Source organism: Acipenser ruthenus, chromosome 1 (genome assembly GCF_902713425.1).
Source record: "Acipenser ruthenus chromosome 1, fAciRut3.2 maternal haplotype, whole genome shotgun sequence".
NCBI classification, from domain to species: Eukaryota; Metazoa; Chordata; class Actinopteri; order Acipenseriformes; family Acipenseridae; genus Acipenser; species Acipenser ruthenus.
The window spans coordinates 45,237,576-45,263,566 of record NC_081189.1 but is presented as its reverse complement, the minus strand read 5'-3'; the positions used below and the strand labels follow the sequence as shown (position 1 = coordinate 45,263,566).

General features: G+C 38.6%; 1 protein-coding gene across 3 annotated transcripts in view; it reads right to left on the bottom strand.

Annotated features, from left to right (window-relative positions):
* Positions 1-4,914: 4,914 nt before the first annotated feature.
* The window catches only part of cemip2 (cell migration inducing hyaluronidase 2), a 71,083-nt gene continuing 50,006 nt past the window's right edge, over positions 4,915-25,991 (bottom strand). For all 3 annotated transcript variants that reach the window (XM_059025683.1, XM_059025690.1, XM_034035100.3), the window contains 8 exons: positions 24,980-25,195; positions 24,292-24,503; positions 23,568-23,750; positions 21,254-21,473; positions 15,359-15,460; positions 12,504-12,649; positions 6,732-6,838; positions 4,915-6,637 (listed from right to left, as the gene is read on the bottom strand). In XM_059025683.1, the coding sequence (XP_058881666.1) occupies positions 6,441-6,637; positions 6,732-6,838; positions 12,504-12,649; positions 15,359-15,460; positions 21,254-21,473; positions 23,568-23,750; positions 24,292-24,503; positions 24,980-25,195 (1,383 nt within the window). In that variant the 3' untranslated portion in view covers positions 4,915-6,440. The remainder of the gene's footprint in view (positions 6,638-6,731; positions 6,839-12,503; positions 12,650-15,358; positions 15,461-21,253; positions 21,474-23,567; positions 23,751-24,291; positions 24,504-24,979; positions 25,196-25,991) is intronic.

The window sequence follows — 25,991 nt, the reverse complement described above, 5'->3', positions numbered from 1 at the left end:
GACTGCAAATTTATATTTTAACATTAAATTCTTACTCAGTGAACATGTAAACTTCAATATAAAGCCATACCGATAAACAAAATAAGGAAATGCATTAATAACTTATAAAAACAGTTTGTTTGATTTTATTATAGGCACCTTTTTTAGCGGTTGCATCTAACGATGGTTCCAGTTGGAGCTGTAGCTGCACTGGGGTGTTTAGGCTTCAACCTGTGTAGCTTGTTGGCAATATTTTCTTATTCTTACTGTGAATGGCTGCAAAGACAACAGGGCTAGCCAAAGATTGGATAATGTTTGTTGGGTTGGTTTTTCTTGTGTACAATTTCCTAGTAACTGAAGACATTGTATTCTGGGAGTTGTTAGTGGAAGTTTTAGGGGAGGCAGACAAGCTGTGCACCACAATTGCTATGCGTATTTTTATGTATTAGGAGGCCGTATGGTCCAGTGGTTAAAGTCCAGGGCTTGTAACCAGAAGGTTCAAATCCCACCTCTGCCACTGACTGACTCACTGTGTGACCCTGAGCAAGTCACTTAACCTCCTTGTGCTCCATCAATGTCCTATTGTATGTGACTCTGTATATAATGTAGTTCACAGCCTACCTCTGTAAAGCGCTTTGTGATGGTGGTCTACTATGAAAGGCGCTATACAAAAATACAGATTATTATTATTATTAAATTTAAACTGAATTTGTAGTTCTGATTTTTTAATTCGCAAAATGGCAGGTATGCAGCTTATCTGGACCACTGCTTATATGTATCACAATTTATTTGCAAGCTAACAAAACAATTTGCAGCAGAAGGAAGTTATAACCAGGCATCTTCAAGGACTGGTAAAGCAGTAGGAGCCACCTTTAACAATGGTATGTTTTCTTAGTATAATAAGCCCCTGTGACGAAGTGCCCGCCCCTGTGTGTATTTTCTGTGTTATATGTTATATGTTACGTGTTGTGTGTAAATGTTGGTGTATAGCGATGGCTGCACGGGATATAAATGGGTGTGTGCAGCACGAGTATTTAAAATGTATATTTGTATTTAGGCACGAGGATGGCACAGCACTTCACGTGCAAGTAAAATGTAATATGTGAGCACGGGGAATTGCACTTTATTGATTCACGTGCAGTTGTACCGCGACTCCAATTGAATGATTGATTAGCAGTCGAGTCTCGGTACAACAGCATAAAAGCAGCATGTTTTCGCTCACTCGGGGTTGGGTGTTCGAGAATGGAGAACGGGTGAGGAGGAGGAAAGTAGGAAAGGAAAGTAAATTAAACTAAACTAAAATAACCATTTGTTGTACTCACCGTGTTTGTTTGTCTCCATGCACCGTTTGTTAAGTGTCTGTTCGTTTTTGTTTACCTGTTTATTTTGGCCGCAAGTGCCGTGTCCTGTTTTGTGTTCTGTTTAAACTTTTTATTTTGTTTAATAAACGCTGAGTGCTACCATTCGCGCTCAGCTTCTCCAAAACCCCAAGTCTCTGTGTTTTACTTCCTGCCTCTGGTCTGATGCCACCCACTCCGGCCGTCTTTGTGACACGTGGTGTCCTGCGTGGGATCTACAGCGCCTCCAGGACTCAGGCCAGAGCGGGAACCGCAGTTTTTTTTTTTGAAAAAAAAAAACAAAAGGAAAAGAAATGGGGAGAAGAGGCTGGAGAGGAGCACAGGAGGGCAAAGGGAGAAAGGCGGAAACAGGGCTGTGGTGTTTCGACTGTGGCCAAACTAGCCACACCACCATACCCTGCTCCGTCCACAGGACCCTTCAGGCAATGGCCCAAAGACTGGGATGGGGGGAGTGGTGCCCTGGCTGTGGGGCATATGGGCACATGTTGGCCCTATGCCCCATGCAGGGTGAAGAAGAGGAGCCCTTTCTGCCACGTCCTATGCCTGAGCGGGAGGAGCCTGAGCATCCACAGCCCAAGCGGGAGGAGCCTGAGCGTCCACAGCCCAAGCGGAAGGAGCCTGAGCGTCCACAGCCCAAGCGGGAGGAGTCCGAACATCCTATGCCTGAGTGGGAGGAGCCCGAACGTCCTACGCCTGAGTGGGGGGAGCCCGAACGTCCTGCGCCTGAGTGGGGGGAGCCCGAACGTCCTGCGCCTGAGTGGGGGGAGCCCGAACGTCCACAGCCCAAAAGGGAGGAGTCGGTGCGTCCACAGCCCAAAAGGGAGGAGTCGGTGCGTCCACAGCCCGAAGAGAGGGAAGTCGGGGCTTCCACAGCCCTAGGACCCAAGCGGCCAGCAGAGGGAGAATGCCTGCTGTCCCCATCTCCACCAGCAGAGGAAGAATGCCTGCTGGTTTCCCCTTCCGAGGCAGAGCCGCACCAGTCCCCTGCAAGAGAGGCAGAGCAGCACCAGTCCCCTGCAAAAGGGGGAGACTACACGCTGCTCCCACCTCCGTCGCCAGGAGACTACACGCTGCTCCCACCTTCACCGGCAGGAGCAGAGCAGCAGGAGCTGCCTCTGCCTCCGCCACCTCCACCAGCAGAGGGTGAATGCCTGCTGGGTCCCTGTCCACCAGCAGAGGGTGAATGCCTGCTGGGTCCCTGTCCACCAGCAGAGGGTGAATGCCTGCTGGGTTCCCGTCCACCAGCAGAGGGTGAATGCCTGCTGGGTCCCTGTTCACCAGCAGAGGGTGAATACCTGCTGGGTCCCTTTCCACCAGCAGAGGATGAATACCTGCTGGTATCACTTCCCCCACCAGCAGAGGATGAATACCTGCTGGTATCACTTCCCCCACCAGCAGAGGATGAATGCCTGCTGGTATCACTTTCCCCACCATCAGGAGGAGAGGAGCGGGAGCTGCCTCTGCCTCCATCACCATCAGGAGGAGAGGAGCAGGAGCTGCCTCTCCCTTCACCAGAAGGACCAGGACTAGATGCTGGTGGTCCTCAGCAGCCCTTGCATAGGCTGCTGAGGGAAGCACGGGGAAGAACCGCCCGGCCGCAGAGGTCGAGAAGAGGGCCAACACCCGCACCCCAGTTTGTCCTGACTCCCTGCCATGCTTCGCCCAAGGATGCCTGCCTCGCTTCGCCCAAGGATGCCTGCCTCGCTTCGCCCAAGGATGCCTGCCACACTTCGCCCAAGGATGCTTGCCACGCTTCGCCTGGGGCTGCCTGTCGCGCCGCATCGCCTGGGGCTGCCTGTCGCGCCGCATCGCCTGGGGCTGCCTGTCGCGCCGCATCGCCTGGGGTTGCCAGCCGCTCCGCATCGCAGCAAGAAGTACTGTGGCCGGAACCCCACCAAGGGGAGCTGCCGGCCACGAAGAAGGTGGGGGAGGTCAGGAGACCTGCTCCCACTGCAGCAGTTTTGCTGCCGGAGATCGTGGGGGAGGTCCGGAGACCTGCTCCCACTGCAGCTTCTTCGCTGCAGGAAGTACTGTGGTCGGAGCCCCACCAAAGGGAGCTACCGGCTACAAAGACAGGGGGAGAGGTCAGGAGACCACTTTCCCCAGCAGCAGTTTCGCTACAGGAGTGGACCAGCATGCTGTCAGCCGTGCCACTACCGGCAGGGGTGCTGACAGCATTGCCAGCAATGGGCCCACTGAAGCCTCCCTTCCCAGCCCGAGACTTTGTTCTGGACTGCTGGGTTTTTAAGGGGGGAGGTGGCCATTGAGGCCATGTGTGCACGAGGATGGCACAGCACTTCACGTGCAAGTAAAATGTAATATGTGAGCACGGGGAATTGCACTTTATTGATTCACGTGCAGTTGTACCGCGACTCCAATTGAATGATTGATTAGCAGTCGAGTCTCGGTACAACAGCATAAAAGCAGCATGTTTTTACTCACTCGGGGTTGGGTGTTCGAGAGTGGAGAACGGGTGAGGAGAAGGAGGAAAGTAGGAAAGTAAATTAAACTAAACTAAAATAACCATTTGTTGTACTCATCGTGTTTGTTTGTCTCCGTGCACCATTTGTTAAGTGTCTGTTCGTTTTTGTTTACCTGTTTATTTTGGCCGCAAGTGCCGTGTCCTGTTTTGTGTTCTGTTTAAACCTTTTATTTCGTTTAATAAACGCTGAGTGCTACCATTCGCGCTCAGCTTCTCCAAAACCCCAAGTCTCTGTGTTTTACTTCCTGGCTCTGGTCTGACGCCACCCACTCCGGCCGTCTTTGTGACAGCCCCGCAGCCCCATCTTGTGGTACAATGTGATTTTTTTAGTTAGATTATCAATTAATATAACGTTAAGAAACTGATCATTTAAGACAGTTAGGGGTCTCCAGCAAATGCAATAAGCTTGTAGTTTGTGTTTTGATCCAAGCCATTACTATAAAGTAAGGGACAGAAAGGACACATACCAGCTACTTCAAAGAGGCAAGGCAAGGTTGTACTCATCCATCAAATAGGCCTTTTGGTCTCTAGCCGACATGGACAATACAGACCTGTGAAAAACAAATTAGAATACACAGAATGCACAGAACCTCAGACTGTTAGCAAAAACAATGCCAACAGCTGTTTACGAAGTTTTAAAAGGGGAAAAGGTTTGTAATACTTTATTACTACAAGGACTACAATAGATAATGCACTAGTACTGGCACCGAACGTACAACAATGCACCCCTAAAACACAAATGCGGATTAGAGTATTATCTGTACTTAGCTAGTTGATTTTATTTTTCAAAACCTTTCCCCAGGAAATATGAAAATAGGATTTATTTTACATAGGCGTTAACAGTAAATAGTCAAATAAGTTGTACAGACCAGGTGTGGGTGTGTACATCTTATTTGACTAAAGAACAAACTGCAAATAAAAACACCTTCTGCATGTAGATATACTGAATAGTGAAGAACCGCAGCTAGTAAGAGACTTTTCAGGCACAAAACAAACAAACAAACAAACAAACAAAAAAGTAGCAGCTGTTCCCAAAACAAGACAAATAGTAATTGTGTTCCTCATTTCTTTACACATTTGGAAAATCATTCTCAGTGCATTTTCGTCAATGTTTTATTTGGAATGTAAAATACACAGCACAACTTTCATTGTCCTACACTGAAATTTGTGGTCTAATATTTTGTCACCAAGAAAACAAACCTGGCATAAACATGCTTGGTGACGGAACATTAAAAAGCCTACACCCCCACACTATAAAACATACTACCCTTCTTCTATGTGTTGCTTTAAAGATCAATACAATTCCTATAGAATTGTATTGCAGAGTCTCTTTCAGTATTACACAGTGGTTAATAAACAGCACGTGGGTGTTCCTAAATGGTAGATGTGTTATACTAGCTTGTTACTGCAAGTAATAGAATAAGAGATCACAGACTTTTTATACATTCAGGGTATGAAAATATGCCCGTTTAATAAAAAGGTGTAAAAGGCAACTACTACTGCAAAATATCTTTAAAAAAAGCCTATTGTTGAGTCTTAAAGTGCAGGGAATGAATTTCACTCATGCAGTTTGAAATTAACCAAAGTAAAAGATATTAAAAACAAAACTGGTTTAAAGTTTGAAACAGCTATTTTTACATTTACTGTCTAAATCAAAGTCAGAATTAAGACTTGCTGGAGTTAACAACAGCAAATGTTGTATTATAGCAACTGTCATACAATGTTTAGTGTTACAAACTCCAGAGCCAGGAGCCATGTCCCCATTTTGAAAAGCCACAGACCACAGATTCATATTTTAACAAGCACTTCATTATGTTGTTTCTTGATTAACAAAGAGTATAAACATGCTTAGAAAATTACATTTTGGGTAATAAAATATAATCTAGAATTAACTTGCAAGCAAGACTTTGGTAACAATTTCCGAATAGATATAAAAATATATGAACTGTCATTAAGAAACATATCTAGGACATCAATTAAATCTGAAAGTTTAAGGTGCAATTTCACCTTTCAGTGGCTAAGAAATAAATAATTGCATTATGTTTTTTTTACATTGACTTTTAATAAATGTCTCCCACAACCGCGTGCAGGATATTGCTTTACACCGAGCTGCAGCATGAGTTTTTTGTATTTTGAAAAGAGTATGCAACTTCATATACTAGACCAACTCTACTGTATAACTTTATTCTAAATTCAAGGTAGACAAACCAAATAATGTTTCTGTCAATTGAAAGCTTATAAAAAAAAAAAAAAGTTTAGTTTAAGAATTAGCCTAAAGAGAAAAACACACCCCTTAATTACAAATTGATTGCCTCAGGAGCCATGATATGTGGCTAAAATAATTTCCCCTTTAACTTTTTATTTACATTTGATTGTACTGGGTTGTTAATTAGCGCACTGCACCAACTGTTGCCTGAATAGTTCAACTGTACTGTTTTTCTTTAACACAGACAATTGTCTATCAATTCCCATAGAAAGTGCATGACATGGCATTTGAAAGTTTGAGTTTACAATATAAAATACCCTGTAAAACGGTAAACATTTGGTAAACTTCTTCTTCATAAAATGCCATAAATAAAAATAAGTTAGTTCACATTCATACTGTTGTTCACATTTGAAGGCTAGTGTTTGCTCAAAGCTTTCTTTAGAAGTTCCACATCCTTCCTCCAGGGTGTGTCAGCTTTGGTGCAGCCATACTCTTCCAGTTCTAGGGGAATGTATTTCTCAAGCAGCCCCAGTTTTTTTCCTGCTGGAGCTGTAAACAGTTTAGCCCAGGAGGTGTTAACACCTCCTCGAAATCCAAAGAATGCAAAGCTTTCTGAAGAGAAAAAAAAAAAAAGTCATGTGAAGCTTTGAAAATGCTTTGTATATAAAATCAAACAACAAAAAGTTTATACTCTGAAATTACAAACCTTTAATCTGAAGGTCAGCAGCTTTGGCTATTCCCAAAGACACCAAATACTGTGAAATGCTGCCAAAACCACTTTGCTTATTTCTTGTGCTAAGTAGAACAATGGACCTAATGAATACAAAAAAAACAAGATGCTCTGAGTTAAAGGATACATTAAAGACAAGCAAACAAAAACAAGAATGTATTTTTTTGTGAACAAAGCACAGTAAAATGGAAGTGTGAAAAATCAGTAGCATTGATATATCCAGAGGTTAAACAATGTGGCAGTGAAACAGTTAATGGAACTTGACTGTAGGGATGTTGCGATACGACAATAAAAAGATAATCACTATATAAATTCTAATGATTACTCTATCGCCAAAATTTGTCATAATAACAGTTATTTATTTCTTTCTTTCTTTATTTATTTATTTATAATTTTTCCTACTCAGAGACGCATCAACTGGACAAAATACAGAAAAAACTATAATAGGAACATCCGTCAGTAGATGGCGATAATTAACTAGGGCTGTGTTCGAAGGTTAGTTCGCTAGCTAGGAATTCGAAGGTAATTTTAAACCTTCAAAGGTTCATTAGGTGGCATTCACGCACTGTTATTTTTTATTTTTTTCCTCTCTGTTAACCACCCAGCTTCCCATTTACTTTGGCAATATTTTGTAGTTTTGCATTTTTCATTCTTAGCCCTCAAATAAGCAATTTGGACAGTTTTCAAAACAATGTTGCTTTTTTTTTTTTTTTTAAATATACTTTTCTATTGTTATGAAAAATGGAAATATATTATTTCAAGAGAACTTAAATGACAAAATAACAACAATGTGTTTACAATTGTAGCATTATAACAATATAGATCACAACATAACACATTTTTTCCCCCAACGGCAGCATTATATATCTATAAATAATGTTTTTTTTTTACATTTGCAGCATTATAATAACATTATAATAATTGTGCAGGCATATCACTTTTTAGAAATTATTTTTTGTGTAATAGATTTCAAAGCAGACACTCTTCAAACTCATCAATGCTAACGTCTTTATCTAGCACATATACATCAGAAAACTAGCGTTGCAAATTTTCAAATCAAGTCATATACTGTATCTTCCCCCAGTTTCAGGTACTGTAGATTATTATTTGTTTATTTAGCAGATGCCTTTATCCAAGGCGACTTACAGAGACTAGGGTGTGTGAACTATGCATCAGCTGCAGAGTCACTTACAACTACGTCTCACCCGAAAGACAGAGCACAAGGAGGTTAAGTGACTTGCTCAGTGTCACACAATGAGTCAGTGGCTGAGGTGGGATTTGAACCGGGGACCTCCTGGTTACAAGCCCTTTTTTTTTAACCACTGGCCCACACAGCCTCCCTCATGTGCATTATTATCTGTGAAGTGTAGGTACAATAAATAAATACATCGGTTGTTTTGACCAGTACCAATCCTGACAAGGTTCCCTTACAACCCCCTGTAACACCAACAAAGAAATAAAACCCTCATCTCATTCTCTGTAGCTGCAGGTGTCCATTCTTTACTCCCAGCTGTGCTATCTATGGATGAGCCAGCTTGTCAAGAACATTTCTTAGGGACTGCTGCCATCTGCCAGTGAAAAACAAAACTGCAGACAAGTTTACCATGTAATCTGCCTATTTATTCATTGAAGCACGTCAAAAATACGTGTTAAACTTTGCAGATGCACATATAACCCCCTCCATGCTATTCTCACAGGAGTGACAAATTTGGACATGCGCTCCACGTGGAAATCACAGGATAAGCCGCTGGGTGGTTAACAGAACCAATTTGACAATGTGTGAATACTATAAATTACACATTAAAATGTCACTCACATGCAAAAAAAGTGGACGTATAATGCATATTACGTAAACAAAAGTTATTGTATTAAAATCCACTACCGGCGCCGTGTATGGAGCAGGGTATAGTATGCCAAAGCACTGGAGGAGGGTACCTATAGTGCTTGTAGTGCTTCAGTAAAATATGTACTGAATACCTGGTGTATAAGACAGTGTAAGAGAAGTGCCATGGTAGAATATGTTTGAAACATACAAAATATACGCTGACACTAATAATTTTAATTTTGAAAACTGAGCACTGTCTGCCCCTCCCCCCTCCAGCTTGCGATATCCAGAGGCAAACCTTTAATTTCTTCATCATTGTATAGCGTAAGCTGTATTGAAAGAAATGTCTCGAAACCCCTCTGCTGTTTGGGATTGTTTTTTTAAATGCCCAAACGACCAAACCTCTCCCCTCCCCATCCCCTTAAGTTTGTTCATATGCAAAATGCCAATTAGATTTTTTTTTTTTTTTTTTTTTTTTTTTAATTTTGGAAGTAATCTTACAACACATATCCAATACATATGCCTAAACATATATTATTAATGCAATATTAATGCAGCAGTTAGGGTTGAACTCGTTGCCACAAAAGCAAGGAAATGTGGATTTGGGGTTTTTACCCTAACTCGCCATTCCAACCCCCAGCCAAAGGAACCAGACAACACAAGCAACCGCAGGTAACACATAGAACATGCAACTCTTTCCAGATGACACAAGAGACATCCATCATGATGATCCACCGGTGCTGTAGCAATGGATATACATGTACACTTCAACACATACACACCCACTTCAGGCTGCAGAACCGTATCTACTTTACAAAAATATTTCACAAGGTTTTAAAATGCCTCTTATGTTTCATCCATAAAAACCTCTTTAATTATCATCTATTACTGAACAATTTATAATGCAATCTTCATTAACAGTAAAAAAAAAAAAAAATCATGAAATCATGAGAGCAAGGATTTAACATATTGCTCATTCTTCACTAAGGTTAGAACTTGAAGTGATTCTATAAATGTAATGTTAGACTGCAGTTCTAATGGAATTGTACTACATTGTGGTGTTAAACTGCAGTTACAATGATTATTTCAATCTAGTGTAAAACTGCAGTTACAATGTAATTTTATTACAGCCTAGTGTTAATCTGTAGTTACAATGTGATTCTATTACAGGCTACTATTACAATGTGTTTTTAGTGCTTTTTTGGTGTTAAACTGCAGTTACAAAGTGATTCGATTAAATGTAATCTTAAACTGCACTTACAATGAGATTCTGCATCTACGCTGAAAATGTCACAAAAAATTGTGTTTTAAAAGGCTGAGGCACCTGTGCTGCTAACAGAAAAAAAAAAATCTATTCCTTAACACTTTTCTAATATGAGACCATTTTCAAATGTAAAGGATTTAACTGATGAAAAGAATAAAAAAAAACACAGGCTTACAAGTAAAGGTAGACAATCAGCCCAGTGTTTTAATCTGGAATTTAAATTCATGAAATGCGAGACAGTAATAAACCTGCTAATCAATATATTCCAATATAACATTATATCAATATAACAATCCCAAGTGAAATAACGGCACGCAGCACTGAGCGATTGTTTTTGAGGACTTACCAGGTCCAACGTCCAATAGCAAAGAGTTAAACATCTCACAAGTTACTTATTGCTGCCCTCACAGTGGCGCTCTGCAGCCTCTGTGTACAGTATATATTTAACTGGTTATTCACCTTGTATCACTGACTGACATGTTTTTTATTTTAGTTTTTACTGACTACTAAAATTGGATGCTCTGCTGCCTTTGTCAAGTTGTATTAACAAAACAACACTCATCAAGCTGTTTGGTATGCATTCTGGGAGTTGTAGTTCAATCGGGAGCATGTGTCTATGTGATTACACTGTTTACAGCAGGGGTGGGCAATCCTGGTCCTGGAGGGCCGGTGTCCCTCCTGGCTTTTGTTCCAACTGTGCTCTAAATTACTTAATTAGACCAATAATTGGTAATAATCAGTACAATTAAGTAATTTAGAGCACAGTTGGAACAAAAGCCAGGAGGGACACCGGCCCTCCAGGACCAGGATTGCCCACCCCTGGTTTACAGGGTCCCCCAGAACTACAGATCCCACAGTGGCCTGATGTCACTTACACACATTTTTGCTGGCCTCATCAGCAAACTGCTCATGTACAAGCACACTCCTTCAGGGGCAGGATTCCTTGACAAGAGGATTTCAAAAAGTCCTGGATGCTAGACTGTTATCTTTTATTATTAATAACTCAGGAACCGTTTCATATTTTTTCACCAAACCTTCGAAAGGCCCTACCTCAGCACGTGTACCTTACTCGGTTCAGTGCAGAAATTCAGTACTGTGTACCCTGCACAAGAGCAAGAAACGCAAAAGAAACCATGTTAAGTATACTGAAAAAAAGGGAACTTTAAAAAAAAAAAAAACGGATATCCAGATTTTTTTTTTTAATAAAAAATAGGATGCATCATTCAAATGTCTTTACTAAAAACAGTGGAATCCCTTTATTACGACAACCAAATAGTCTTAATAGGAAGTGGGTCCTAATACAGAGAAATCTTCAGACTTAGAAGGGAGTCTGCTGTGTTTTGCTGAAATGAAACTGCATGAAGAGTTCATGAAGTAGCAATGGCAGTATACATTTTGGTTTCTCCACACTTGATTTATTGCAAGCTGAAATGATAATCCACCACCTTCTTTTTTCCTTAACAAGCCTTATGCATTTTATCTATTTATAATACATCTTGGTTCGGTATGCAGAAATAAATCCACTGGTTTTTGTTTTACTAACAGAACAAAAGAACAAAAAAAGATCAGCTTAAAATCATCAGTTAATCAGAACTCAACTTCAGTAAATCATTTAGTTTGTAGTTTTCTATTTATTCACTGGAGAGAACAGTATATGCACAACATACCATCTGTGCCACCTGCTTTAATGCTCAGTATGATGGACACAATGCAACAGAAGGTTATAAAGGCAAGATACAAAATGCTACTTAGGTAACTAATTTGATGCTCACACATGTTATTGCATGGTTTTATAGTCTATTTAGGATTAATCTCGGTCTAGGTTTGGCACCTTCATGTAAATATGAACCCCCTGGGGTTAAGGAATATAGGAGAACGTACACTGTCTATAACTGTTACACCAAACTAATTCTCAGAGGCCACAAGGCAAGGAAAGTGGGAATAATTGATAAATATTGCCTTTGGACTTTAAAATGTGTTAGGATAGACAAAGCATTTGTTCATTAACATTGCTTAAATCACTAGGGCTTGAATTTTTCAATGTTATTTTTTAGTTTAGATTTTTCTTCTGTTTTGTATTATTATTTGGCAAAATTGGTTATTAAAAATAAGCACCACTCAAAACGCATCAATTTTCAGTTTCTATAATAAATTGCATGTACATTTCACTAACACATATACAAATGTTAACTTACTGTTTTGAAGTGAGAATACCCACATTAGATTTCAGGCAATGTAAAGTAACCAGATTTTGTTTTACGTCCCATTACCGCCCGCGTATGTATCACACTGGGGTTCGGATGTGGTGAGGAAATAACTATTCTATAAATAATTCAGCTGGGTGCAGACAGATTCCAATGTTATAGTTGTATGACAGCAGCTCACACGTTGTTCACATTGTTTTCTTCTCAACTCAACTTCTCAACTCAATTCATTTCCTAGTTTATCACATATTGAATACAAGACCCAATTTTCTAAATAGGTCTTCCGGAGTGGTTTTTTTTTTTGGTTATTATCGGCTAAAACTGAAAACTTCAAGCCCTATTTAATACCTCTATGTATTATACACTTTCCAAACCAAATAACACACATCCTAGGTTCCTGCATTAATATGCTGTAACTTTGTGGCAGGTAAAACAAACCCAAATCTTTCCCTTACCTTTGGGGGATTCCAGTATTTAAATACTTTTCCATTTTAGCATCCAGCTGAAAGAACAATGTGTTTTTTGTGACTTTGCCAGTGCACGCATCAACAATAACTAGGAAAAATCCTGACTCTGCAAAGGAGAACATTTCACCATTTACCTAGAGGAAACAAGAAATAAAGTATAAATTAATTTAAATTTTAGAAGAATTAATCTAAATGAAGGGAGCTCATTTTGGAATGAATGGAATACTGGTTACACGGGCATGTTATAAATCTGTAAATAATATGATTACTTTCACAGTGTTGGAAAAGTATGAAATCACAATTAAAGAATTGAGACCTAATGTTTGGACTGACCATCAGGGTAAACAGTTCTAGCCACAGACAAAAGTATTGGCACCATACACTTAATAAAAGATCATTCAAGAAAACGTGTTAAATAAAAGCATTTGGTGAACATTAGCCACTGATTTCTGGTAGTTTAGCAAACATTTATATATAAAAAAGCACCTGAGCAATTTAAAATACAGATGAACCCGTTTATATCACCTCCCTTAATATCATACCCTGTTTATTAACACAATTTTTCAAAAACCACTTGCCATGCACCATAGGTTCTTTAAGATTAATTACCTCTCTTAATATCATCTCACAAACCCGCTTATTGTCATGTTTTGTGCAGCCTGTTAAATACTGCGTGGGCGGTCTTAACGGGATACAATTCCGTTACAAAACACCAACACCAACGTCACCAAAATGTTCTTCTTTAAGTCAGTCTTATACAAATGCACACACACAAAAAAAATCCATCAAGTGCAATGCCTAATTGATAGCTCTCATCAGTCGACAATTCATGCCTTTTTTAGATAGACACAAACTGTTTCGTTCCAGTTAATGATACAAAACGTACTGTAGTAAATTATATGCATTTGTTTAAATGTAAAGAACGACTAAATGTACAGTATTAAAACACTGCTAGACAAACGTGAAACATGGCTTACATGATCGCCTGCACAGCAATCATGCTACAAAGCGGGTTCATCTGTATTTGTTCATGAAAAAATTATTGGCACCTTTACATTAAAAGTCTGTAAACATTTAAGAACCAATTAAACATATTAATTGATTGAAAACCATTACACAATAATTAGGATGCATTATAAAGTCAACAGCCTAAAAAAGTGAATTATTTCCAACATCTGTTGAAGAAGAATGTTTTGGCAACATAGCAGATGACAGTCAAGACAAAGGAGTCGGATTCATATCTGAGAAAAGCACTTGTAGCAAACTACAACAAAGGGAATGGCTACAGAATACCAAAATCCACAATCAGAGCAATAATCAAATAGTACCACAGAACAAATTCATCTGAAACGCTTGAAAGAAGTGGACATCCAAAGAGAATTATGGGTACAGCAGGTAAGAGAATCGTCCGAGCAGCTAAAAAAAAAAAATCTAAGATTAACAGCCAAGAAAGATTTATAAGCATCAGGCATAATAGTGCATGAAAGAACTGTACAAAGACACCTGAACACAGAAGAGTTGTATACATGTAGACCTCGCTGCAAACCACTTTTAAAGAAAATTCATAAAACAAACCATCTAAATTTTGCCAGTTTCTTTAAACAGGAAACTGAAGCATTCTTCAACAAATTTCTCTGGTCCAATGAGACCAAAATAGAGCTTTCCCCCCCAAAACGGACCACAGTATGGTTTGTAGAAAACCTTGTACCTACAATTAAAACATGTATGATATGGAGGTGTTTAGCAGTTCAGGGACTGGAGACATTCAATGACACAAAGCATATGGCTAACTCTTGAAGAAAATGGAGATAAAAAGTTCTAGAATGGCCTTTTCAATTACCAGATCTCAGTCCAATAGAAATGCTTTGGACTGATCTGAAAAAACTTTAGCCAAGCATTGTGTATCCAATCTGTCTGAGCTGAAGGAAATATGCAAAACAGAATGGGTCTACATTTAACCAGCAAGATGTAACATACTGGTTAAGAATTATCATAAACTTCTGAAAGCTGTAATAAAAGAGGACATAAAAAAATAAAGCAGGGTGCCAATACTTTTGCCATGAACAAATAAATAAGTTTGTTTGATTTTGATAAATATTATTAGTAAAATTACAAAGAATTTGCGTATTTAGCTTTTTATTTTATTAAAAAGTGGTTAAAGTTTACTAAATGCTTGTCCTTAATCTGTTACCTTAAAATTATGGTATAATAAGCGTAGGGTGCCAATACTTTTGTCTAAGAGTGTATAAAGATATTCAGCTGGGTCTATTAAAGATACTGGGAAAGGCTTTAAACACTGTAATCTAATACACTCTTGGGTCAAATCATTGGAGTTTTTGGCTTTACAAAAACATTGGGCCTTATTCAGGAAAAACAAAACAAAATGTACTGCATATACCTGTATGGTTGGTTGACAGAATCAAATTAGCCCTGGTCTAGAACTACAAACCTTATTTAAGGTTCATGTAGTCCAATATTAGTGGGAATTGTGGTGAAAACAGCTGTCAGGTTTTCTTCAGGACTGTGTTGTAATTTTGATTATTTAGATCAAGTTTGCAGTTCAGTAAACCATATTCAACTCTTATATAGAGTTTATTAGTTTCTTCTCATTTTTCAAAAGAACTATTTAAACCTAAAACTGAGAATGTTTATACACACTTTATTTACAGTAAAAAAATAATAATAAAAAAATAAACCAACAGTATTGTGAAAAGGCACCTCATAAATCAAACAGTTAAATAATTACCATGATTTAAACTTTGTGAATAAGTACCATAGTACATAGTATTTCACACATGTAATCTTCTATATCTCCAAAACAATGTAATATAAATGTCACCTACTGTGATAAATGATTCGTTATCTCCTTGTTGTATCTCTTCCTTGCTGAGGGATTTAATCTGTGCTTGGAGGTAGGTTTTATGAGGATCACTTGTAAATACCATCTTTTAAAAAAACAAAACAAAACAAAAAATGCTGGTTAAACAAACTATAGTAATTACACAACAATGTACAGTAGACTGTCAATTATCCAATCTTTGATCAACCGCACTGTCTAATCTACCAAACGCACCCGAGATTTAGCTGCCAAAAAAGGACCAGCAAACTGAGGTAAATGAAAGTTACAGAATTACTCAGACCACCAAAATCTTAGATGGAGCATAGTGTGCTTTAAATTGTTGCAGTTCTTGATTTTTCTGGCTCAGCCGGGACACATGGTGAGTGGGAATGGAATCTCTCTATCAATGTAATTTTTCACTAAAATATGTGTGTAGAGTACAGCAGTCCCTCACTGAACTTTTACTGCCACAGTATGAGATCACTTCATGTGCAGCAGGTATTAGGGTCCCTAGGCCCACATAGTCTATGCTGCATATAATTTGAATGAGGCACAGGTCGGGCCTAACACTTGTATATAAGTCAGTGCAGAGACCCGGAGATTGGAATGAATGACTGCCCTTGCAACTGGCTCAGTAACATTGTAAATGTGCAGGGAAAAGGGTGTATAAACTATGATTTGGTGGGGGAGGAATGAGGTGCCGGTGGGCTAGAATTTTTTTTGTTCAGAGTGTAGTGTAACATTAAATTGTCCAGAACTGTGGGCAGATAGTCTTGTTTTTAAACCACTCCAGTGTAGCTTTGGCTGTGTGTTTAGGGTCATTGTCCTGCTGGAAGGTGAACCTCGCCCCAGTCCCAGGTCTCTTGCAGACTGAAACAGGTTTTCCTCTAGAATTTTACCTGTATTTGGCTCTGTAACAGGGGGAGACCTGTGCTGACTCTGCTGGCGTGTTCACAGTGCTGCAGGAAGAGGGCAGCAGTCGTCCAACAACCGCCTGTCAGTCATGGCCGTGACACGGGGAGGTGGGAGAGGGGGTGTGTGGACTTTCCCTCTCTCTGAATGGCTGGGAGGCGGGTCTTGGGGTGATTGTTGGCCCTATAAGATAATGCTCTACTGTTTCCTCAGGTCTGCCAGATTTTAATGAATGGGCCAGCAGAGACCCTGTAGCGGGGAAAATAAATGGGCAGACCCCCGAATTGTATAGAGTAGTGAGGGAACAGGGTGAGTGTAGGACGGAATCCCAGGTCGTGCGGCTAGCGAAGGTTGGCGTTTGTTTTGGCTGCTGAGTGCAGTATCTTTATTTTGTAGATTTTTTGTATTTATTTTTGTTTTCTTTTTGCCTTCTGTTTTCTTATGATTTATTGCAATGGCGTGTGCGCTATAGGTGAGCACTGAGACACCTTTACCATCGTTGGTAACAACAGTGTCTCAGTGCCACCTTGTGGCGAGAAATAAATAGTGCACCCAAGGGGTGTTTAGAAACCCAGCTTTCTGTCTCCGGTGTCAGTGATTTCCCCCACCCTTCAACAGGCTCCATCTATCTTGCCCTCAATCCTGACCAGTTTCCCAGTCCTTGCCGATGAAAAGCATCCCCATAACATGATGCTGCCACCACCATGCTTCACCGTGGGGATGGTGTTCTCAGGGTGATGAGCAGTGTTGGCTTTGCGCCACACATAGCGTTTTGCGCTAAGGCCAAAAAGTTCAATTTTGGTTTCATCAGACCAGAGAACCTTTTTCCACATTCCTTTTGGCAAAATCCAAAAGGGATTTGATATGGGTTTTTTTCAGCAATGGCTTTCTTCTCGCCACTCTTCCATAAAGCCCAGCTTTGTGGAGTGTCCGGGTTATAGTTGTCCCATGGACGGTTTCTCCCATCTCAGCTGTGGATCTCTCCAGCTCCTTCAGAGTTACCATTGGCCTCTTGGTTGCTTCTCTCACTAATGCCCTCCTTACCTGGTCACTGAGTTTTGGTGGACGGCCTTATCTAGGCAGTCGCGGTTGTGACATATTCTTTCCATTTTTTAATAATGGATTTAACGGTGCTCCGGGGGATGTTCAAAGTTTGGGGTACTTTTTTATAACCCAACCCTGATTGGTGCTTCTCCAGAACTTTATCCCGGACTTGTTTTGATAGCTCCTTGGTCTTCATGATGCTTTGTTTAGATATGCTCTCTAACAAACTCTGGGGCCTTCCAGAAACAGGTGTATTTAAATCGGAGATCATGTGACATTTTAATTGCACACAGGTGGACTCCATTCAACTAATTATGTGACTCCTGAAGGCATTTGGTTGCACCAGAGCTTATTTAGGGGTGTCACAGCAAAGGGGGTGAATACTTATGCAATCAAGACTTTTCAGTTTTTTATTTGTAAATAATTTTGAAAAATATGTAGATTTTTTCCCCCACTTCGACATTATGGACTATTTTGTGTAGATCAGTGACAAAAATCTATCTACCAAATATTAAAAATACTCCCTCTGCAATAATGCCTGTAATTTCGCCCGTCTGAGTCAATGCCTCACCACTCACCTTTTTTTACTGTAGGTATGACAGCTAGGGCTGTGAGTTTTTGCACATTTATTTGGGAGATGATTGATTGATTGATTGATTGATTGATTGATTGATTGATTGATCGATTGATTGATGTCATTGATCTATTTGCTACACACCAAGGGGTGTATTAGATCATTAATAGAAAGCAGTCCCATAAACCTACACAATTCAAAATTATGAAAGAAATGTGTGATACGAATCTGTTTCATCTTGTAAAAAAACATGACACAGCACTACATAACTAGGGATGGAACTTTTAAATATTTAAACTTTAAAGAAGTTAAACGTTTAATAATATTATAACCGGTCATGTGACAAATGTCACCAAACGCATATTTTTTATGCATTAATTTTTGTAATTTATCATCATTTGTCCGTCGCATATCAGACTGCTCTTGTGCCACAGTAAGGGCGGATATTATAAAAAGGAAGGGGTTTGGCAATTGCCTCCAAGTAGCTTTTCTAATTGGTGCAACAGAAAGATTGACACTGGGGCGGGTTTTATTCTCGGTCGATCTGGCGCTTCACTGGTGCACTGTGTGTGTTTTCATGCCTGTAGTAGGCGTGGTACGGTATCAATTCCACGACGGGGTTAAATAACGTTAATGATCAGCATTTTTTTCTGAGTTTGTTATATATTTAAAATGGCATCTCTAAACAAAAGAAGCCACGTTTGGAAGTATTTTGAGGAACAAGAAAACCGTGGTATATAAATAATTATGCCAAACTAATTTTCTGTACCACAAAAACACAAGTTCACAGTTTGAAATGAAAACATTCAGAATTATTGTGGATGGAGTTACTGATGGCAATAAAAAGCAAACATCCATAACAACATTTGCTATAGATTTGGCTGAACAGGGAGTAATCATGTTATCCCCTATGAGGACAGTGCGTGTGAATTGTGAATGCTGCAGTTTTGAAATCGACGTAAGATTATCCCACTACTGTGCTGACCCATAAAACAAAAACAGTGAGGCTGAAAAAAGAAAATCGTGCTGCAGTTGTTCATACGAAACTTTCAAAAGGGAGAAAAAGTTGCAATTACCACAGACTCGTGGACCCCATTCCCCAATCTTCCCATAGGTGGAAGGCTTTTTTCACTTGAAATTGTTCTGTAAGCTTTTTTACAAACCCTGCAATATTTTATTAAATGATTTAAGGCATTTTTGAAACGGCGCCATGAGAGGCTCTAATTTATTTTTTTTTCTCACTGTAATTTACCTGCTTGTTTGTAATTTCTCTGTAAGAGAAACCGAGACTAAATCTTCTCATAGATAGTAAGCAAGTTTTTTTATATAAAATTGTACAGGACTGAGTAAAATTCCAATTGAATAAAAAACAAAACTAAACCCCCTACAAGAAGATGTCTTCAGCCAGCTTTCGGATAGCGCTTCGAGTGACCGGCAAAGCTCCAAGTTCCTCTGAGTTTAAGTTTTCACCATCCAATCTGAGGATGAGGTAAACAGACAGCCCTTGTTTTATCCACTGCTGTGTTGGCACTGAACTCTGCCTGAAAAAAAAGGGACGTGAAGGACTGCTATGCTGTAAGTAGCTCATCTTGGGTTGTCTGTCGGGACTGTACTATAAAATAACATTTGCTTACTAAGGTGGGTGTACATTAGTTTGTATTACATGCTGGACTGAGGTTGCAGTCTCTTCGGGGGCGTCACATGTACATAGCCAGAGTTGTGTGTTTCTTTCTTTATTTTTTGAACAGGGTAGAAAAAAAATACCTTTACATTTCTTTTTTGAGAGCGGCGTTTATTCGAGGGCAGCGTCTATTAAAAAGCTGATATCTGAGTGAGGTGTTAATTCAAGGGCGGAGTTAATTCGAAGTAATACGGTACTTTACGTTATTTAGTATTACTTGACCATATACAATTAACTGCACAAGAAGGCAAACATTATATTAATCACTTAATATATTACTTGATTGTGTTAGTTTGACATTTAAAATAGGACTTGTGGCAATGTTTGGGAGGTTTATGTACACTAGTACAGTATGTAGAGGAGAGTGGCGTTTGATTCGAGTACTCGGAAATTGTAATGCTCAAGTACTCATCTCGAGCAACAATAGATCTCAAAAATCCCACCGCTTCTATCAAAGACTGCAAACTTTTAAATCTCTGAGGCAGACTTTTTAATATCAGACACAGTGCTCTTTAAAATTACAAAATATTGTGCTATTTTATCCCTGGTAATTACATTTTCCAGAAGTGAAAGTACTTCCAACTTTTTTTCAATTGTAAGCACAACTCGCTTTTGTTTTTCTGTAGCCGTTTTGCATTAATGCTGTACAGTGGTTGATGTTCGTCTCCTCTTTTTTTTTTTTTAAACCATATAATTTTGGGCAAAGTTACTTATTTAAAAAAAACAAATAAAAAATACTATACAAAAAAAAGAAAAATACTATCCAAAAATGTGTTCAATAATATGCATGTATATAGTTTATATCTCCACTTGCAACTTTAATTACAACCATAAATATAAACATTTCAATATATACTTTGATGTGCAAGGTTTTTTTTTGTACTTGTAGTTAAGTCTTTGTGAAGTTAAAATGTTGTTATTTGCTTATTTAGGGTTTACTTGTTTAAAAAATACAAACCAGGGCTGGTGACTATTTAATTCAATATAATACTGAAAATAGGGGTCCCTCTTTCTAGTAAAGCATTCAGTATCTATATGTGTATATGCAGTATAACTGTGCTTGACTTGCCTGCTTGCTTCCTTAATTGAACATCATTCACTGAATTGAAAGTGTATTTAGTGTTGTAGTCTGTTTACTGTCTGGACATGCATGTACTATTGCACTACTTTTGAAAGTTTACATGTATTCTATACTATTATTGTTGACATTAATACTGTACAACGGTTCCTTTATTTAAAAGCATCTAAAAAGAACAAAATATGAGTTCTAGATTCAGATTTATCGTGATAATTTTGGGATATTGTCATTTTCTGTTCAGCTTGTATCGTGATGTTAAATATACTGTATCGCTGCAACCCAATTAAGAGTCCCATGATGACTGTATGAAGATGGACAATTGCACAATGTTCTGTCAGAGCTAAAGAATGTCCAAACCAAGTTTCAACCACAATATCTCTATCAGGTTATATAGTGGTTAAGAACCTAAAACTAACAAGATTATGATCTCAAAAAACTTTGTTTTCTAGCAGTTAATTGCCAGCATACACTATAATAGGGAAGGGAGGAAAATGCTATGTAGGATAGGACAGTGAAATGAAAAAATCCCCGTACAAATGTTGTGTGAAACAGACCTAGAGTTCAACCACAAGAACAAGGAATACTTTGTTTGACTTTCACTTGGGTTTACCTTAGCAGCTCCACAGTTACTGCACTGCGTGGTGGTCCGTGGTGGCATCGCTATGATGGCCTTTGGTGGTTTTGAGTACTTTGGATAAGCTTTTGTCATGCAGTTGCTGGTGTCTTTGGACTTAATTGTGGCAGTGACTTTCACCCGCTCACAACCCTGAGTAGAGCAGTAACTGTGTCCATCTCTGCTGTGTTTCGCATGCAAGAATATCAGCAACAGCCTAAAGAAGCAAAAACACAATTCTTATTAAGAACATAAGAACATTATTATAGCTTAATGACAGTTTATTAATATTAACCTTCTCTGTCCCTTTAACTAAAATTGATGTTGGAATTTTCATTTTATACAGTAAATCATACAGTTAGAAAGGGTAAATGGAGAATTGTAGGTAGCTCCAGTGTTTAATCATATTCTAATTGGATACAATTGTTTCTGCTTCACACTTAATCCCATGATTTAGCTGTGCACTTATTGACTGTAACTGACAATGCTCCCTTATAAAAGTCTACCATACTAAAAGTAGGGGTGCACCGATATTCACTAGCCTATTGGCATGGCACCGATATAAGGAATGAAAAACACAACTGACTATCGGCAGTTTTTGTTATTTTAGTCAATAATGTACACAGATATTCATGCTTGAATTTTTTCCTGCACAGAATTTAATGTTTGGTCAGACGAGCTTACCAATGATGCAAGAACAGAGACAGTCATTTTCCCACTGCTGTGTAACGTGCGATCATCCAGCAATAAATATGTCTCAAAAAAGAGCGGTGGATCTTTTATTTTAAATATCTGAAGACAACAATAGGATAGCGAGTTGTGTGCAGCAGAACTGACATTAAATCCAATGATGAACTGTGATGAATAGTATACTATTCTGATGCTTTTTAAAAATAAATATAGGTTGAATCCTAAATAACATTGATGGTTTAAGTTGTTATTATATTATTATTATTATTATTATTATTATTATTATTATTATTATTATTCACACAATTTACTTCAAAATTAACTTTTGTAATGTGTGTTAGTCTGCATTGGTTGCAGGTGGATTCAGTGGCATTTTGAAGCAGGAATTGATTACTGTGCCGTCTTTTGTTAAGTAACAAATTCAAGTTTGACTGAATTTTGTAACCGGATATTTTTATGACATCTTTTTGTTTTTGATTAAGTGAACAATTTAAGTTGGGCTGCATTTAAGCAGTGTATGCTTAAAATAAGAATTTAACTAACACTGTGGTAGTTGACATTGCGTAGGCTACGTTTCGTTTCTACTGTACAGTATAGGTAAAAGTTATAATACTCAATGTAGGGCAGCAGTGTGGAGTAGTGGTTAGGGCTCTGGACTCTTGATCGGAGGGTCGTGGGTTCAATCCCTGGTAGGGGGACACTGCTGCTGTACCCTTGAGCAAGGTACTTTACCTAGATTGCTCCAGTAAAAACCCAACTGTATAAATGGGTAATTGTATGTAAAAATAATGTGATATCTTGTAACAATTGTAAGTCGCCCTGGATAAGGGCGTCTTCTAAGAAATAAATAATAATAATAATAATGTTTGACAGTAAGTGGCTATAAAAGTTAATGTCACCTTATATATATTTTCTACAGAAGTGTTTTTACTAGTACAAATGCAAAATGTTAATTTTTGTGTAACTGTTGTAAAACAAATGTATAAATTGTTGTCAAGCACACAACATAATACTACGTTATTCTTTGTATTAATTTTCTGAAGTAAATGCAACAAGTAAACAATACCTGTTCATTTTTGTCTAATACATCAAGTAAACAAAATCTGTTCATTTTTAACATTTATAATTATAAAACAGTTTAAATATAGGCCCTATGTCTTGTTCTAGTTGTTTACAATCCTTTACCTGCACTGTCTATTATTATCGGTATCGGACGATATTGGTAGATAACCACTGGCTATCGGTATCGGCCCACAAAATCTTTATCAGTGCACCCCTAACTAAAAGCATATCAAAGTGCAATAAAGAAAAGTGAAAGCATGGTAAAGCACAGGTAAGCATTGTGAAACCCAGCGAGGTACAGCCTGGAAAACCTTAAAAAGCATGGAAAGCTATGGTAAACAATGGTAAATGCATAGTATAACTATAGGAAAACTGTAAAATGACCATAGTAAACATTTATAAGGGCTATTCATTCACAAACTCACCAAACTTCAGTATATCAGCATATACAGTAAATGAAACACATTGAACATGTCTGTATATTTCAGTGCACTGCAGTGGCCTATTATCATCCAGAAGATTTGGAAACACAGAAACTCTAATTTCACACTGAGCTCACCCTGTGCTGTTGTCAAAAAAGAACTTTCTCTCAGACATGCTCTTCTGCAGATCCTCCAGGGAGCTGGCAGGCCCATAGTCCTCCATGCTGTCAAAGTTAGCACTCTGTCTCTGGTAGATATCAGACATCACTTGAAAAGTGGTGTCAGGGGGATAGCAAAGCCCAACCTGAATCCAGTCACCCCTGCCAATAACAAAAGGAATTCAGAGCTAGACATGTTGTTTTCTAAAATGTTTATATCAATACACTAAGGGCTTGAACTTTTAAGTGATTATTTTTTTTTATGATGGCATATTTGTTAATCATCATTAAACCTGTTAATTGTGCTACAAATTTCAGGCTTTACCACTTCATAATGTGACATCAATGTATAGTTAGTTTTGAATCAGCAGCATTAAATGCTGCCTGACTGAGTAGGCCAGGAGAACAATGCACGCAAGTTGGATGTGAATCATATGTTACCCACCTTTTCAATACAGTAGGGGGGGAGGAAATGCAGTATCTCATTGAATTAGAAAGTGATCTAGTCCTTTAAGGAGACTCGCATGGAGATTTTAGGCAAATTGTAGGACTGAGACTGTTTGCAGGAACAATCTCTGAATTGTTCTACTGAAAATAAAATATCTGAATGTCTCACAGGCTGCCTGTGAGTGCATATAAAAGAGAGAACTTCTGCATATACTGTATTGACCACTTAATCTCTGTTATTGGAGTATGAACCTACTTATCAAAGTTAATCAGGTACAGAACGGTTTCTTTTGGGGCACTGCCATTCCAGTGAACGGTATAGCTCTTGCCAATCATCACCACCGGTTGGTACTGCTGAAAGGAGGCCCGCTGGCTGTTGATGCCCCTCAGAGTCATGGGACTGGATGGGTACTCATCCCTGACTATAGACATACTCAGATTCTGTGAACCCCAGGTCTGAATAAACACCTAAAAAAATAAAAAACAATCATGGGCATAAATGAGAGATTGTACATCAAAACAGCTGAAACTATTTTCACCAATATTTTCATCAATATTCACTTGTCCAGCATTTTCATTAAGTTTGTAATGTTTTAAAAATAACAATAGAAGTTATTATGTTGTAGTTACACTGCACTGTATAAAGCTACTGCACAACAGTACACAACCCCAATCCAGAGGGTAAAGTGCTGTGTTTCCAATGGATCGAGATTCCTCCTTCAATACACATGCTGGGAAAAAAGAAACGTTCTAAAAGTAATGAAATTTGACAAGTAGCAACAGTAGTCTATGTGCAAACGGAAGGTGTGGTGCTCAATGTGACCACAACACCATCATATCTGACAGACTGTGTCATAATATTCTAACCTTTCCACGGCCTTAATGTGTTTATTGCCTCTGTAAAAGCTGCCAGACCAACAGCCGCAGTTTAAGGTCTATATTACCTGAGAATACCTCCCACTGCATATGACCCCATTCCACTTAGTGACATTGATACAGTCTGGATGGCGAATCAAGAAATTATCCATTCGGCCCACATATGCATCCTTATACCCTGTCACAGAGCCATCGACGTCATGGAATATCGAGTTTTTGTCGCCGTCCAGTTCGTTTTCTTCAAACCAAGGGCCAGATATTCCAAAGAAAACTTTAAGAGAAACCTGTCAGGTGAAACAAAATTCTATTATTTTTAAGCACAGCTTTTTCCATTATAATGTTTATTTTGTGCCTGATCTTTATGATCTGTAATTGTTTGCTGACATTAGACAAGACCAAGAGCAGTTGGTTGGTTATACTCCTAATAAAAGTAAAGCAAATTAGTAGAATAATCTTCTGGTATTTGAAATATACACAAAACCATATTTGAAGACCGTTTTGATAAACTAAATCCTGTGTTACTCAGTTTTAACCATACGTTTTGTACAGTACAATAGAGGCAATTATCCAGACTAATTGGGACTGATACTAGTTTGCATAATCGATTTGTATGGATAATCGAATAGGTATTAATAGCAATTACTGTACCTTTAACGATGTATAGAATAAAGTTAACGTACACAAGTACCTACTGATGATATATAGCTAGTAACCTATTCTATCACATTAAACATACAAAATTACAAAGCTTCACAAATCATTCAATTAATACAATTCAACTTGAACACCTACAGTTAAGGTAATTAAATACTGTAATTAAATGTACCATATACCAAACTTGTAAAACCATCAAAGAATACAATTCAGTACAATTGACACATTACAGAACTTTAGGAATCATTAAAGATTCAGTAAAATATTTCTATACTTTGATACTTGCTGTTAAGGCATTATAATAATGTGCAATTGAAATGAATACAATAAAAAGCTCTTAGCTGCTCAATAACACCGACAGGATCGCCAGCCCTTACTGACGAAGTAGAAGAAAAATCAAGAAACGAGGTGACTGTTTGAATTTAA